Source organism: Malaclemys terrapin, chromosome 5 (genome assembly GCF_027887155.1).
Source record: "Malaclemys terrapin pileata isolate rMalTer1 chromosome 5, rMalTer1.hap1, whole genome shotgun sequence".
Classification (NCBI taxonomy): domain Eukaryota; kingdom Metazoa; phylum Chordata; order Testudines; family Emydidae; genus Malaclemys; species Malaclemys terrapin.
Genome location: NC_071509.1, coordinates 46,128,885 through 46,146,592, shown reverse-complemented (window position 1 = coordinate 46,146,592; position 17,708 = coordinate 46,128,885). Strand labels below are relative to the sequence as shown.

The following is a 17,708-nucleotide window of genomic DNA, read 5'->3' as shown; positions in this document are numbered from 1 at the left end:
GCTGGCCAAGTACATGCTTGTGTTTATTGATATGCACATTCATATTCGGAATGCCTGTTTAATGTCGCCTAAACCTATTTTTCTGCCTCCTCTTTCCTACATTCCTATGTCATTGCATCTGTAGAATAGACAAATTTCCTAAAATAACATTTAGTTGTTTTCTAAGTAATGCACGGTGGCTAGACATTATGGTGATGGGTGCATGAGAAATGCAGAGAGAGTTCAGAAAGATGCATTACCTCTCAGCAGGGTCATGAGTATGCCATTTACTACTCAAGCACTGATTATCCAATGTAAATCTGACTAACTACAGTACATAAAAGTATGATTAGAAACATGCAATGAAAGTGACATGACAACTTAAGAGAGACAAACGTTTTCCAAGCTAACTGCACCACTGGAACAGGATGAAGGGATGACTTGAGCACAAGACAAAACAAGGGCATGGAAATTAAAAATCATTAAACTAACAGTGAGCTTCTGACATTTCCATTGCCAAGATGTAAATTCTCTCACATAAAGGATCATCATAAATGGTTAGTCTCTAAGGGCAGGTCTACACTAACCCCCCGATTCGAACTAAGGTACACAACTTCAGCTATGTGAATAACGTAGCTGAAGTTCGAAGTACCTTAGTTCGAACTTACCTCGGTCCAGACGCGGCAGGCAGGCTTCCACGTCGACTTCGCAGTATTCCTCTCGCCGAGCTGGAGTACCGCAGTCGACGGCGAGCACTTCCGGGCTCGACTTATCGCGTCCAGACAAGACGCGATAAGTCGAACCCATAAGTTCGATTTGCTTGCCACCAAACTACCGGGTGGTGTAGACCTACCCTAAGTGACAGTCCCACTAGTAAAACATTTTAAAAATGCATAGAAGCAAGATACACCTGCACTGGAACTGCAAGATCACTTCTTAAACTTGCTTCTTTTGAATGTTATACCTCCTCATAGTATCTACGCTCCTCCTCTTCAACTTCTTTCTGTGCTTTTTCCCATTCTTCTTTCAGCTTGTCCTGCTCCTTCTGGTACCTCTCCTGTACAGAATTTAAGTACAATCTATTCAACAGGAAACTTAATAGGGGATTCTTTTTATCTGTTTCAGTTCAATGGTTAAAAGACAGTATTTATGTTCTGCAATATCTGCTATGTATCAGGAAACAGGACCCTCTAGAAACTGGCTCATCAGAAAACAGGCATGCAATGTAAAAACAAGAACATGAACTTCCCTTCCCCTCCCCCTCCCACCCCCACAGGGGAGTTTTATATTGTTTAGTACTCTTAGCTTATTGTAAAGCACCAGGGACACTTAAAGTGCTATATCAAGTCTGACTAGTTAGGAATTTTCAAATGCTAGATGCTGTTCAAAATGAAATTTATTTTCAGCATTTAAAAACAACCATAGCTTATGAAGAGCTGAAGAGTTCGGAAAAAAAGCTATCAAAACACTCCAATATATTTAAAACATAGATTTTGCATTAATCATTGGCTAAAATAGCTTCTGAATTTAACTGGCTTCGCAAATATTAGCTTTGGCACTAATCTAATAAAGATAAGCTGCTACTAGTACAATTTAATGAAAGATGAAAAACCATGTAGGCTCATAAGATAAATAGACAATGTATAAAGGTCTGAAGTGGATAAGATGATGATTAGCTGAGTAGTTGGTTTTCTTCCTGGATGGGATTATTTCTTGAGAACTGAATCTCCCCAGCCCTGCATGTGTGCTGAATCAAAAGAGAATCTCTTAAAGAACTCTTTAAAATGCTGTGGTGTTAAAACTGTTTTTTCTGTATTGCAACAGCCAAGTCACACTGTTTCCTCTGCACTTTGGTTGCAACCTCCTTCCTCCAAAATATTGTGCAAAACGAAGGGTAAAAATACCAAGAACACAAAACCCTGACCCATAAGAAATTAGTTTATTAGCAATTTGATAACCAGGCAATCTATGAGGTATAAAGAGACTAAGCTCAAGAATGAAATACTGGTCAAAAGCAATCCATTCTTAAATATGTAAACCTGCATTTTTATTACCCTCCATCCCAAGCTTCTCTCCTGGTGCCATCATCCTTGTTAGGAAAGAGAACAAACGAGACTTCCTTGGAGCCAGTCAATGTTGCTCTCTTGGCTCGCTGTTGAGTGACATGAGGAAGTTTCAACTTCTCTCTTTCCAGATTGGAAAATAGTGCCACTATGGTTCGCTCAGCCAGGACAGGAAATTGGCCCCCCAGGTCTCTTACATTGCTTATTATACTACTAAGCTATACAGAGAGAGTTTCCAGAAGCCACTTTATAATGGAGAAGTTTAGCTTGGGCTTCTTAAATTAGGACAACTGTAAACAAAAATCTACAAAATCTAACAAAGTAATTGTTTGTAAACAGTGTTCTCATATGCACAGTCTTCAAGAAAAACTATCAAAGCAATTAATTAACACATAGCTTATGTTTTGCATGCTTTAAATATAGATCTACTGTATGGTATGTATTTGGTGGCTATTCCTGAATCCCTGAACTAATGTTCTGGTTAAAAACAAGATAAAAGTGGAAGTCCCACCTGATGCCAGAAAACAAAACAAAACAAAAACACCCAACAAAAAACAAACCACCTCTCTCTCTCCTTCCCCCAGGATTTGTGGAAAAGTTTTGGAGAGATTCAATGAGCAGGTAGTCAGGGGAACCAAGTTGAGTACCAAAGAGCAAGAGGCATTCAGTGTCCACCTCCATCCCCATCCAAGATGTGTTTCTATTTTCTTTTACCATCTTACCACCCAAGTATGGTGGTTCATGGCACAGATAACTTACGACTGGGTATAGAACAGGGTGGAATCAGTGAAAGCTGTATACATGTGTGTACAGGGATTTACTAGTTAGCCCATCTCTAACAATAAGTATGATCTGGGCACAGAGCACATGTTGATTAGGAAAGGTTGATTTACAAGTTCACATATTGTACACAATCCTATTTGACAGAAACAAAACAGAACACTGAGAACTGAACCCATAAAAGAGTTAAGACAGTTGCCATTATAGATGTGGATAGCCATACATCAACTCACATTAAGCCAGATGCTGTTTCTCAATGTTTTACTTTTGTATTTTAAAAAACAGCATGCCTCTGAAAACAAATCCTATACTGAACAATGGCATGTTTTTGAATTAAGCTAAAGAAAAACAAATAATGCAAATGTATTTTTATGGATAATATGTTTTCATGAAGTATATATTTATTAAATTCTATCATTTAAAACTATTAGGCATGATAAGGTATTTCATAAACCAAAAAATCACTTTTGATTTATACCAATAAATTTAACTCCTCTCCTTTGAGAAATAAAATTAACTTATTCTTTCACATACTTGACAAAACAGCAAGTTTTACAAGCATTTGCCACAAATTAAGAATTAAATTATTCATTTCTGTTCTTTTTGTACATAAATTGGGCAGAAATATTTTTAAACAGTAAATTTAAATATTTTTTACATTTAACCAATTAAATTCTTTCATGTGTTCAGTATCTTCAAACAATTTTAGGTTTATTTGATAAATATAAAATATTCAGTTTTGAAACTAAAATTAAAACAGTCATGAAGTGAACTGTGCTGCTCAAGGTCTAACAAGAGTGACAATTCAACTGAAAAACAAGTAAGCAATAGCGGGAAGAAATTTAGTAGCACAAGTACCTGAAGCAAGCGTTCCTGTTCATGCTGCCATCTTTCCTGTCGCTTTCGTTCCTCTTCTGGATCCCAGGACCAGAAACTGAAACGCTTAGATAAATTGAATGAGGTTATTAGGATATAATATACATCACAAGACAATCCTAAAAAGTTGCACAATGTAGTCACTTAAGCTATTCTACCAATTAAGTGAAAATGTTAAGCTACAAGTGGAATTCAGATTTATAATTGCTTCAATTTACAGTACTTCTCATGGTTAGCTAACAGTATTCCTAGCTACACCATCAACTGGAAATGGTTTTATTTTTTCAATATATACAAGTCACAGAAAAATTATTTGATTTGCAAATAAGAACTAGGAAAACATCAGGTAGAACAGGAGAAAAGAAGAAATTGAAAAGAAATTCCATTGATCTACATATACAAATATACCAATTTAGTAAAGAAAAATAACCAAATGCTTATTTTTCCTGAAAATAATCCTCTGATGCCACAACTATCAAAATAAATTACCACAGCAGAACAATGTTCACACATTTCAGATCTTGGACACAACATCCAATCTCAAGTCTTGGCTTAAGATATTATTTATACTGCAATAACATCCACAGGCCCCAGTCAGATAAGGGACCCATTATGTGATGTGCTAAATTTTTTTCTTCAGAAACTGAGGCCTTATGATGTAAAATATCTAATTACTCTACATTATGAGTCCTATGCATTCTCAAATGAGATAAATATCTATTTTCAGATGACGAGCAGTACATGGAATACAGGATGTGCTATGTTCAAATACATATGGGTTTCCTTGAGGGGTAATGGATTTTGATCTGTTGATCATTTCTTGTATGTAATAATTTCTTTGCAAGTAATCAGAAGGAACCAACAGTCACAGAACCCTAGAGCTAATGGAACTATTCATTCTCAGAGTTAAGCATGTATGTAGGATCCAGGCCAAAGTGAATCCACACAGCATAATACTGCATTTCTCCTAGTTAAGGGGAAAATTCTACTCTCAGTTTAGACCTGTGCAACTCCACTGATGCTAATGGGACTGCACAGGTGTAACTGAGGACAGAACTTGCCCCATATTTGTTTAAAAGTGTATGAAGTGTTTTGGATCATATTTCTTTTGTTTCGGTTAAAAAAGCTGAGTTTTCTCCTTCCTGTTTGAGTTTATTTTGAAAGGGTTTTTTGAAAGAATCACTGATTCAGTTGTACCATCATGCAAATCTTTACACTAAACACACTAATGTTTTGCTATTAAGAACAGTGCAAAGAAGTTACTTACATTTGACTTGTCACTATTATCAGAATCCGCTGCAAAAGGAGACAAACAAAAATTAATTCCCCAAAATATTAAGATTGTCAAATATGCTTTATCTTAACTTGAAATAAAAAACCTAGTCACAGCTGTATAAAGAGGAAACTATCAATTCAACGTTATAACAATACCTGCCCCACAACTAGTAGCAATGAAAAATTATGACACAACAGATCAGAGAAATAGATTGTACCCTCCACCACCAAAACTACTTTTGATCTGGCTACAAAGAGCATAACATCAACAGTAGGTTCTAAGCTACCACTAGCTACTGACAACTACTTTTGGTCAGAGTCATTAGCATTGTCTGAAAAGAGTGTTATCAAATTTAACTTAACTTTCCCTTCACTATTCAATGTGGGGAAAGAAAAAAAGCATAGCAAGGGTAGGACATGTCAAGGGAAAACACTATTCAAGTGTCACAGTTACCAAGAGAACCACTGCTATTTTCTATTAAGTGCCTTTGCACTAAACTGCTTAAAAACAGATGTAAAGTAAAAATAAATTTAAAGGAAAATTATTATTTTGGTGTCTGAAACCAAAGCATTACATCTGCATGTAATCCAACAGCTCTTTGCCAACTGTGCAACAGGAATAGGCACTTTCTATGAAAGCAGACATTGGAAATAAGTACCAGTGATCATCAGCTTTTGCCCCAGCACACATTTTAAGACACCTACTACTCAGTACAGTGGGAAAGATGCAGCTACTCCCAGCGCATCATTTACCTGACTGTGAGAAAAATTGTGAGCGTCGCCAGGAGTTCCGAATCTTAAGCGGAACACTGGCACAGCTGGGTGACTCTAGAGTGGATGGCAGAATAGAAACAAAACAAGAAATATGACACTGTGAAAAGAAAACTGATTACCAGATAGAAGAAGTGAACTCAGTGACCAAATGGATTTTTAAATTAATTCATTAATCGCTTTAAAGGGAGATTGATCAAAGCTAGTTTGAGTTCCATTTTCCATGGTGATAAATTAAGAGGGTTTTTAGTTGAAATGCTATTAGTATTTAAAAGCTGTTGGTGTGGTATACTTCATCTAAATGTCCTCTAACACACTGGTGCATAATTAAAGACATTTTTCTCCCAGTCGGAATCCTACATTTTTTAATCTCAAACTCATCATGAGCTTTTACATATATCACACATGTTAAAGTTATTTTGTATTTTTTGACTTTCTCAGCAACATCTATTCTATGTGGGCTCTAGAGCACATGAAGAATTTCAACATTACTAAAAAATTAAATATCTACATTCTATAATTCAATGTATGGCTGCTCTCGTGTTTAGTTTAAGTAACACTTAAGTTGTATTATGGGTGAAAAATCTCCCAACTTATTACAAGTTCAATTTCTACTTCCACTCAGGGTTGTTTTGTTTTCCGCAACTGTCATCTAAAGCAATTTCAATCCTGAAAACAGCAAGAAGGGGGAGAAATCTTTGCACTGCTTATACACACCGTCGAAGCCCATTTAACTAGAGGTTTCAGGGGACACTAGAAGGTCAGGTAATTCTTGGGGTTGCTCTATGATTTCTGCATGGTATGTGTATTATTTTGCACACTATTAAAATCTGCATATCATGAGGATAAAAAAGGAAATTTTCATGATTTACATCAACTTCATCAAATATTTGTGAGGTAACTTGAAGTGTATGCCAGATCTATGCATTGTTATCATTCACTTTAATAAGAGCCACACATGAGCAGATGAGGACAGAACTTAACTCCAAACCTTTTTTTCATCAAAGCGATTACTAATCTATTTTCATCTTAGAACAGCAATACTAGTAAAATATAATACCCTTAAATATAATAGACCCTTTAACTCAATGTCAGATATATAATAGTGCTATCCTGGTCTTCCTGACTCGTGCCATACATCTGCTGTTGTATTTAAGGAAGATAGTGATAATAGTGTAATTATCACCACAGAAGTACACTAACAATACTAGTACAGAAGCAATTGTTTTGGTGAAAAATAATTATTTACTTTTTAAAAGTCTGCTTACTTACCTTGTATAGTAACTGGAGTTTAGAGATGTGTGGTTCCCACATGTATTTCATTCAATGAGCGCACTTGCTCCATGAACCTGAGATTGGAAGATTTTTCATAAGCAGCATCTGCTGGTCTGTGCCGGTGCGCATCTCCTCCTTGTACTCTGAGCAGAGGGCATAAGGGGCGATGTGGACTGATCAGCTTTCTAGTTCCTTCTACTGTGAAGCACCTTAGGATAAGGATTTGAAGCACGGGAAGGAGGGCAAGTAGTGGAACATATGTAGGGACCACATATCTTGAAGAACTCCAGTTACTGTACCAGGTAAGTAACTGGACTTTCTTCAAGTGATGGTCCCTGTGTATATTGCACTCGAGGTGATTCACAAGCAGTGTTTGTTGAGAAAGCAAATGTGAGGAACCCTGCTGTACCACAGATTGGATGACCACTCTGCTGAAGGATGTGTCTACAGGAGACGCTTGTGCCAGGGCATAACGTTTCACAAAGGTGTGCACAGAACCCCATGTTGCCACTTTACAGGTTTCCAGAAGGGGGACATCATGAAGTGAAACTACAGATGGTGCCTGGGCTCTGATTGAGTGGGCTTTCACACCTTGTGAGGGGTCACTGTCAAGTCATAACAAAGCAGAATTCATCCTGAAATCCATCTTTGCTTCCTCTCTCATACATTCAGTAAAAAGAGAAAGAGAGTTAATGAGATTCCCTGAAGGATTTTGTCCTCTGCAGGTAGAATGCCAAGGCTGGATTGACATCCAGAGTGTAGCTTCTCTGGCAGCATGGTACTTTGGTTTGAAGACAGGTAGGTGGATGACCCACTTCAGATGGAATTCCAAGATTTCTGGAATGAAGTTAGGATGTAACCTCAAGGAAAATCTTACCCTGGTGGAAGACCATATATAGAGTGAATCCACCAGAAGGGTGCCCAGCTTACCTACTCTTCTGGCTGAGATGACTGCAACTAGAAACACAACCTTCATAGACAGATGAGCAAGGAACATGAGGCTAACGGTTTGAATGGAGAATTTGTTAATGCTGACAGGAGTAAATTGGAGGTCCCATTGGAGGAAAGATTCTAACAATTCCCTTTAGAAACCTTACTGTAGCAGAATGGGCAAAGACTGAATGGTTGTCCACCAGAAGATGAAAGGTGCTAATGATTGACAGGTGCACTTGCAAGGAGTTGAGAGGCAGCCCTGACATTTTTAGAAAGAGGAAGTAGTCCAGAATAGCCATGACCTTGGAACCCTAGGGATATCCAATGATGCTGGCACTATATCGAGGATCTTTTCTATTTTGCTGTATAGCACTTTCACGCGTGTCTTTTCTGCTATTGCTAAGGATGGATTGAACAGCTTTCAAGCACGACCTCCCTAAATTTGTCATTTATCCAAATACCAACCTGTTAAATGGAGAAATGAAGGGTTGGGATGAAGGATTTTGCCCTTGCCGGCAGCTCAATAGATCCAGGAAGAATTGGATACAGATGCACAGTGAGACGCCAACTGGACAAAACTGGTGAATTAGAACTGCCTCGGCCACCCAGGAGCAACTAGGACCATTGACATTTTGTCTCGTTTGATCTCCCTCAGGATTCAAGGTAAGAGAGGGATGGGCAGGAATACGTACATCAGCAGTTCTGACCATCGTAACAGAAATGCAGCCCCTCTGGCATTGTGGCTCCTGGCTGCTCAGGAGCAGAAGCCCGGGCATTTCTTGGTCTCTTGAGATGCAAAGAGATCCCACAGTGAGAATCTCCACTGTTGAAAGATGCACCATATCACCAAGTCATGTGGCTCCCACTTGTGGTCTGTGGAAAAATGTCTGCTGAGGCTTCCTAACAGAGTGTTCTGCACTCCTGGATGGTACATATTGAGAGGATTACTCCTTGAGGGAATGTAACGATTCATCTGTTTTCTCACTGAATAGATTATTTCCCTTGAAAGGCAAATCATTCATGGTGGGTTGAACTTCTGTGGGAGCTCTGGGAGGACTGGAACTGGGAACCCCATCTCATAACCAAAGATGTTGCCATCTAGCGGGAAGTATCTTCTGCTCACTTAGTACAAAAATATTTCTTCTCCATTCTTTTTGGAGTAGGAGTGCCAAGTGTCTGGAGAATCGCAGACTATCTTGGCAGGTTCTAAGATGGTCTTATTGATTGGCAGTGCCACTTGATTAGGACCCGCACTGTGGAGGATATCCAATAACTTGTGAGGAATTTCTTGTACTTCCTCCAGGGGGCATCTAGAGCATATCTGCAATTCTCCTCAGGAGGGGATCTTGGAATTGTCTATAGTCACCCAGTGGTGATGTGACCACCTCATCTGGTGAGGACAATGATAATCCAGCAGGGACAACTGGCTCCACCTGGTTGATCCTCTTCCTCAGAGTGCTCTTGAGTGGGCTGAGATTCTTTTTCATGCGGGGATGCCTGTCTCAACTCCCATTCTGTCCATCTGTATTCCGGATGGCTCATACATAGATCCAAAGGACCCCAAGTCCAATGTGAGGGATCATAGGGGTAAAACGGTGGTCCCCACAGAGAAGGGTGCCACTGTCCTTGGGCCACATAGTCTCCTCTGTGAGAGTGGGAAGGTGCCCATAAGATTTTTGAGCCTCTATCAGGGCTGACTTCTCTTGTCTTGATAAGGCCGATGAAACTCTCCCACTGATCCCAGATTCATCCGAGTAGTACAAGGCCCCTGTGTCGATGGGTGGTGCCATTAGTCTTGGTGGTCTTACTATGACTCGGCTGGTTGATGGTGTCACAGAATCAATACTGTGCTCCCAGTACTGGGGCATGGAGTCTCACCTGACATTGAGGATGTTGGAGAGGAGCTCTTCCCAAATGAGCATTTAAAGGGGGATTTCTCACATTTCTTTTGAGAGTGTTTGCTCACCCTCCTCAGGTGTGCCTTGTTTGTTAGAGCCCTCAGCTCTGCTCCCAGCAGTCACAGAGCCCAGAGCAACCATGTTCAAAGAGGAACTTTTTGGTGCCTCTGCTCAATGTACAGCGGGGGGTCAGAAAAGCCTGGTCAGATTGAACAATCCACCAGGAATTTTCTAAGACTGAATTCATGGGATTGATGGGTTGTTCAAGGGAATGACCAGCACACATTGCTCTTGGAGGGGATATGAGCTTCACTGGGGAAATATACACAAATATCGTGATCATCACTGGCTGGGAAGGCCCACGGGCAGACCACAGAGATTCTGAATCCTGGGCAGGGCTTGGGCATGATAGCCACCCCAGGAGGGGGTCAGGGGGCCCCTGGCTCTACTAAAACTACACTTGCTATTGAATGAACTATATAAGACAGGTAAAACTATATACAATTATCTACAATTAGTAAAAAACAAATGCTAGCTAAAGCTGCGGATGCTGAAGAAGTGCAGTCTCAGACCACGAGCAGTAGAAAAAAACTGGAAAAGTAGCTGGTCTAAACTGCCCCTCATGCCTTCAGTTGAGAGCATGAGGAGGAGAAAGGCATGGGGCAGGGACCAATGGACACTGCCAGTGAAAAATATTCCAGTCTCATACACATGGAACACATGTGCACGTTGAGTAAAATATGCTAGAGATCATTACTTGAAGAACTGTAGGTCAAGGACAGCTATTTTTCTTTTGACCCTTCTAATGAATGTTTAAATACCACCCAGTTAAATTCTACAAAGCTACCGAATACTCCTGTTTTCTTTTGCTTACCTTGTTGATCAGAGTTCTGCAGAATAACTTGGCTGGGCTCAGGTACTTTCTTCAAAGATGGAAATAATATACTCCCTTCTTGTTCTGGAGCCTTTGACTTCACTACCTATACAATTATTTAAGAACTGACATTAACAGCCAGAAAGCACCATGTCTGACTGAATAAAATGCTAGCATACAGAATTAACAAGGTCCTAATTCCGCTATATGAAGTTATTTTACATATTTTCTGAATCAAGATTACGATGCTAAACTTTTACTTACATCACTTTGATGTAATTTTTAAATTCTGGATTTTTTTTTATAGTTTACTGCCCCCCTATGTGATATTAGCATGTCCCTAGATACCAAGGCTGCTACTAGTCCAAAGATATGCAGTGATATACATTTCCTCACAGCAGAGTCTTGTCAGACACAATCACTGTCTCAACCACATGCACTCACTGAACATTTCAAGAAGGCTTTAAGGGCAAACTTCTTTCTTTTACATTCTTCAGATATTCTACTTTCCCTACACACAGAAACACAAGATCTTCAGGTCTGATTCTCTGGTCTGTTCCAGCCACTTTACTGCTCGGGGCAGGTGTTGCAGAATCAGGGAGCTGCAACTGAATTGAGTCGTGAGTCTGCAAACACGATAGGGTGCACTGTTCAAAATCATAATTAGTCCCATTAACTTTAACTGGCCTGCTTGCAACAGAAAATACCATGTTTGCAGAATTTGCAAGCTTGGACCTTTGGTTCAGTGCATATAGGAATACCATAGTTTAGTTCTTCCGTGTGGAAGAAAGAGGAAAATTTTGTACTAAAACAATGATTCAAGATTGTTCACTAACAGGCTGCTTTGATTAAATTCCTAGTTTAGTATTACATAAGGTAAAGTAAAACCTAGCTCATTAACACTGAAATTATTTGCATGGCAGGTCCTTTTCTCTCCCCCTCCCATGCTCTTCTGTATTACACTACCTTCTCTGTAACTAGGACCTCTGCTTCCTTCTGTTGTTGTGTCTCAGGTTTCTTCAGATCTTTATCTTTTGAAGCTGCTTCTTCAGAATGGGTGCTAGGAGGGAACTCCACGCTGGGCACAGCAGGGCGTGCACAAGTAACAGTTGTCTTGAATTGTTTCTGTTCTGCAGCTAATCCACACAACACAAGAATCAAAATATGGTTTTTAGCATGACATAAAAAAAATTAGAAAAATCCCAGCTATGTAAGAATTGCAAATTTTAAGAATGCTTTTTTGGGGGGAAAGGGGAAAGAGAGGGATAAAATAAAATCAGAGTGACTGTGGAATGGGGTTGGAAACTTGATGATCTGTGCTGAAAACATCCCTCAGAGTAAGCAGAACTTATTCTCTCAAAGAAACAGACATTAGGTCTGTACTCAAATGAGGATATTGCAGCTCAAACGGTCTCATTATCAATAGTGGATAGCACCTCAGATTTACCTATTTTTTTTCACTAAAACAAGAAAGTGCACTGTCTTTGCTTTCCTAGAGCCTGGCTGAGACAGAGAGATGGATGACTGAGCCTCAGTTCACATAAAACAGAGATGATGCTGGCTGTTTCGGGAAAAGAGCTATACAGACTGGCAGGGGGAGGCTTGTACATCCTTCAGAAAGGTACAGTAGAACCACAGAGTTACGAACTCTTTGGGAATGGAGGTTGTTCATAACTCTGAAATGTTTGTAACTCTGAACAAAACGTTATGGTTGTTGTTTCAAAGTTTACATCTGAACATTGGCTTAATACAGCTCTGAAACTTTACTATGCAGAAGAAAAATGGTGCTTTTAACTATCTTAATTTAAATGAAAGTTTCCTTACCTTGTCAATTTTTTTTTTTTAACTTCCCCCCTTTTTAAAGTAGTTTATGTTTAACACAGTACTGTATTTCCCTTTTTTTGTCTCTGCTGCTGGCTGATTGCATACTTCCAGTTCCAAATGAGGTGTGCGGTTGGCCGATCTGGTCATAATTCTGAGATTCTACTGTACACAATTTAGGGGATACCTCTGGATCCCCAGTTACTCCTGAAGTCCAAAGGGATTTAAGGGAGGGGCAAAAGTACTCTTTTCACCTACACTTAGTATGACCATTTCTCTCAGATATTGATTTTGGCACAGTTAGCTTTAGCCTTTGTTACCTCCAGATTAGATCATTAATAAAATGCACTTCACTGAGCTACCATTGGAGACAACTTGGAAACTTCAACTGGTGCAGAATTTGGCCTTCCAATTGTTCAATCACTGGTATGTTACACTAATGCACTGCATTGGCTGCCAGGTGCAATTCAAGATGTTGATATTAACCTTGACTGGGATTTATCTACCTGAAAGTCTGGGCTCTCTTTTTCCCCTCCCTGTGCACCACCAAAGCAGCTGAGATCAGCTTATGAGTCCTCGTTAATAGTCCCTGCATTTGAACAGCTAGGAGTTGGAGGCAGAGGGTTTTCAATGGAGGGCAGAATGTGCTTCTTTCATTGAGATGATGGAGCTCAAATTGGTTAACCTTCAGGATGTGCTGAAAAGCTCCAATGGTTAGTCATGCTTTTACCTGAAGGATGGGAGGGGTATATTTATACTCTTACTACAGGCAAGTATGTCATTTACTGAAATATCTACCTCATATTGTTTGTATGTACCTGCACCAAGATAAATGGTGATCGGCACATTTTAGAAATTGAAAAATAAGTTAACATGATCTTATTATGAATAAGCAGTAAACAAAAGATATGTTGGAATGTAAATTGCTTTTTAGCAACATTGCTATTAGGGAAAAATAGCATCATAACTTTACAACTAGTTGAGAAAATCAATTTTATAACAGTCTGACCAGGAACCATATGAAAAGCCTTAAAATAGAACTTCAAGGGTGAGTGCAATGTTATTGATGCCATACATATATATTTATGAACCCTTAGAAAGATTGGCTTGAATTGCCTCTTGATATATTTCCCCCCCTTCCTTCAATGTATAGCCTAACCTCCTGTGGGGTGTAATACTTTGGTCTCCGTTCAGTTGTTGAATTTAGTGTGCAAGTGGTGTTGGTGGCTTGTGAGATACAGAAGGTCAGACTAGATGATATAGTAGTCCCTTCTGGCCTTAAACTCTATGTATTGAAAAAAATATCATTTCTTGAACCGAAACCATTATTGCATTATCACTAGTTTCTACTTTTAGTACGTTCTGGGCATGCTGCACTTTAATCTAGAGTTATTCATATAAAGACATGTAAGTTACAAAATGGACATAATAGTCATCAGATAGATTTGAAAACAATGTACCGTAATTATACCATTTCAGGACAAATACAAGCTCAGCATTTTCTCCTGAAACCTCTAGATGTCACTGTGAATGCACTCTTCTTGAGCATTTAGCAGGGAGGAAGAGAAAAATCCACAACACAATGGATTTGTAGGAGAATATCACCAGGCTAAAGCAGTTTTGCAGCAACAAACCTGGTGAAGCAAACCCCGAATTCATCATTTCTGGCCTTCCAGAATCAGTTTCATCTTTTTGGTTGGCTGGTTTAGCTTCTTCAGTGAAGGAGGCCTGCAGAGAACAATTTCATTGAAATAAAATGGCTAGAGCAAAAATACAGTTTCAGTCATTTCCATTTTGTGTTTTGGCTTCCTCTTTGTAATGTTGAAGAGCGAGTTTCTGAACAGCATGGACTATTTTTGAGTTACAGTACTTAGCCTTAATTTCCTCTGCTAACCACATATCTTCTAAATGCTCACTAGGGTGACCAGACGTCCCGATAAAATCGGGATCGTCCCAATTTTGAGCTGTTTGTCCCGCGTCCCGACCGATCTCTGGTTGGGAAGCAATTTTTGTCCCAATATTTTGCGCCAGCTTTTTATTTATTTATTTATTTATTTTTTGCTCTCGGCTGGCAACACGCGGCTTTTGTTGTTGTTGTTGTTGTTGTTGTTCTCAGCCGGCTGGCAGCACTCAGCTTTTTTTTTTTTTTGCCCTGCCCCCAGTGTCCTGATATTTTCTTCATCTCATCTGGTCACCCCCTACATCCACTACTGTTGATAATGGCCTTGGAGCAATCTGTAAAAAACAAAAAATGGAAAATATCTAGAGTTGAGTTAGTTGGAGTGAACTATACATTCGACTCTATGGAATAACCTGTAGCTCATCTGATGAATTTATTAATGAATCTGCAAAACTCTCTGGGTATAAACATTGGCAAAACAAATGAAGTATTTCCCTTATCCTAATGCTGCACAAATACTGTATTTGTCTAAATGAAACTTCCCATGGCTATCATCAAAAAGCATGAAGCACTTGGCACGTTATTAAGAGAGGATTGACAAATATGATAAGACCATATCAAGCCATTAATCCTAATTACTGCAAACTACAACTTCCTAAACTAGGGCAGGAACAAACCCAAACTGTCAAAAGAACAACAGCGACACAGCTACATTATTTAACATGCTTCTACTTTATATATAAATATATTTAATTTCCCCACTACATGGGGCAAGAAAAACGGCAATATATTGATTATACATCTGTGCAATATTTATAGTATGTAATAAACAATACATAGAGACATTCAGTAGAACAAAAAGATAAGATGCTCTTTTTAAAAATGTACTTTACAAGATTATTTGTCTATTATGGACCCAGATTTTTCCCCATTCCCAATCAAAATCCACAAGAGGAAACCTCATGAGATTCCCTCTCAATGATCCCTCTACATTGTGCTCTTATGGGGCAGGGTTTGCATCCCTCCTCCCTCACAAAAGCTGTGCCTAGTTGGCAGATCCCAGAGGATCCCTATGAGTCCATGGCCACTGACCCCTGCATCAGCAGAGTAAAAGCTTTAGATCCACTACAGAGGCCTCTCCCACTTGAGCTAATGGAATATCTGGCAGTAGTAGACTGTTATCTTCTATGTGGACCAATCACTCAGAGAAGGATGAGGACACATTTTGCTGGTGGGTTTCACAGCTATTTGCAGACAGCTGAGTAATGCTGGGACTCAGGAATCATGGGTCTATTTCAGGTTGTGTGGGGAAGACTGCTCTATCCTTTACACACTTTTTGCCACTGTGCCCCAGTCTGCACTTCCTCCAGCCTTCCCAGTTCCCACAGCGCTCCTGTCTCCAGCATGTGTCTGTTCACTCTTCACATATCGCTCTCCCCAAGCCTGTCCCTGGATTCTTTGCATTTGAGGCAGGAAACTTTCTCCTCCTCCACCCTGCCTGTGTGCTGGGGGCACTGGGAGCAAAGGAAAGTCTCCTTTGTTCTTAGTTCTGGCTCCTAGCATCATAGCAGCAAGGAAGAGCAATTGAAGGAAAAGCCCATCCTCAGTCCAATGCTAAAGCATGCTCAGTCAACTCTGTGGGAGTGGAACATGCTCAGTGGAGAAAGTATTTGGAGAATTTTACTGCCAGCCTCTAACAAACCTCTATGAGCATATGGAAACAGCGATTTTCAGCAGTTTATAATTTGGCAAATTTGGATGGATTTTCATGGGGAAAGCAACAGGCCACCTCTGACCCGAGTGCCCCAAACATGAGGTTCACAGTGAAACTCTCATTAAAATTGTTTTGCTAATATTAAAAGAATATATTTTCCCCCTAGCCTCACTCTTGGAAACTGCTGAACTGCTTTAACTGAAGCTTTGCAAAATAATTTCAGCCTGAAGCAGGCACCCAGCACGGAAAATTTCAATGTGAACGGTTAAACTTGGCAAAGTTATAAACAGCTGAAAACAGGGTCTTATTATGGAAAGTGTTAGACAACCATAACTATAAGAGTCATTGCCAGTTCCACCTATAATATTTGCATTCAAGAAAGAAACAGATTGCATTGGTGACAGAGAAGATTTCTTCATTCTGAGCAATGGTATTGACAAAGACACTATTTATTGCAACTCTTTAAAAATGGAGAAAAGAACTATGTGGTGCAGAGAAACTAACTTGTAATGGTGTTCGGCTGATGTCATCTGTTCATGCTTGTGAGACTTAATTCTCTTCAGATGCTGAACAATGAAATATCTGCAACATCAAGCTAAATAATACTGCAAATTGAAAAGTGTTTTAGAAAAAAAGAATATACATACTACTAGTCGAGTTCACTGGAAAGAAACCCTGTATTTCTGACATTCTGTATGATGCTAAATAATAAGGTATTTCACTATTATGTTACTGTATTTTGTTCACATGGACATTGCATCTTGTATTAGAAATTCTTGAATTATTAATACAACTAATGTCCCTCCCTTTATGCTGTATATTATGCCACATTTCAGACATATGACAAACATATTTTCATCATAAGCCATTCCATATTGTCACTATGTATGAAACTGAAGCAATCTTAAAATATGCCAATATATTCCACTGTATCTAAAGAAATATTCTATACAGTGTATTTTGACCTGCATGTGAAAATGTATAACTAGTTCTCAAGTAAGATATGGTTTTCATTTATCTTGCAATGGGTACCATCTAGGCAATGTTCTCTGCACCACTTACGCTCAACTTTAGTCAAGTGTGGGTGGGCAAAATTGCCATGCAGGATGGCCTCAAAGTAGGCCCTGAACAGGTCAGCACAGAAAGGAGTCACTGTAGATGCACAGGAAGAGAGGCCACTGGGCAAGTATTTATTCCAAGCCAGTGACAAAAAACCCCTCCTAGAGGAGGCATAGAGGGGCTGACTCTACCAGCCTCTGTAGCTGGCCCATGCTGCATCTCTAGACCCTACCTGTGCACTGGAATGATGATTCTGTCCCAGCACAGTTCTCAGAGGCTGGTGAATTTCATTCAGCAAGTTATGGTGTTTTTACACTATGTTTGTGTGTACATATAGTTAAACAGTAGTTAAAACAGTACAGTAATTAAAGTTAGTCACCCTTGCGTTAAAAAGTTGTGTGTGAGGCTGAAAAGCTATTTTATATTTTAGTTTAATTTGCAGTTGTGAACGAGCTAGTCATAGTATGAATTAGCCAACTCCTCAGTCCTG

General features: G+C 39.4%; 1 protein-coding gene across 19 annotated transcripts in view; it reads right to left on the bottom strand.

The window, feature by feature from the left end:
* Positions 1–17,708, bottom strand: part of LIMCH1 (LIM and calponin homology domains 1) — a 307,341-nt gene that overhangs the window by 32,648 nt on the left and 256,985 nt on the right. For all 19 annotated transcript variants that reach the window (XM_054029192.1, XM_054029186.1, XM_054029185.1 and 16 more), the window contains 6 exons: positions 14,180–14,273; positions 11,691–11,860; positions 10,725–10,830; positions 4,966–4,994; positions 3,681–3,764; positions 944–1,036 (listed from right to left, as the gene is read on the bottom strand). In XM_054029192.1, the coding sequence (XP_053885167.1) occupies positions 944–1,036; positions 3,681–3,764; positions 4,966–4,994; positions 10,725–10,830; positions 11,691–11,860; positions 14,180–14,273 (576 nt within the window). The remainder of the gene's footprint in view (positions 1–943; positions 1,037–3,680; positions 3,765–4,965; positions 4,995–10,724; positions 10,831–11,690; positions 11,861–14,179; positions 14,274–17,708) is intronic.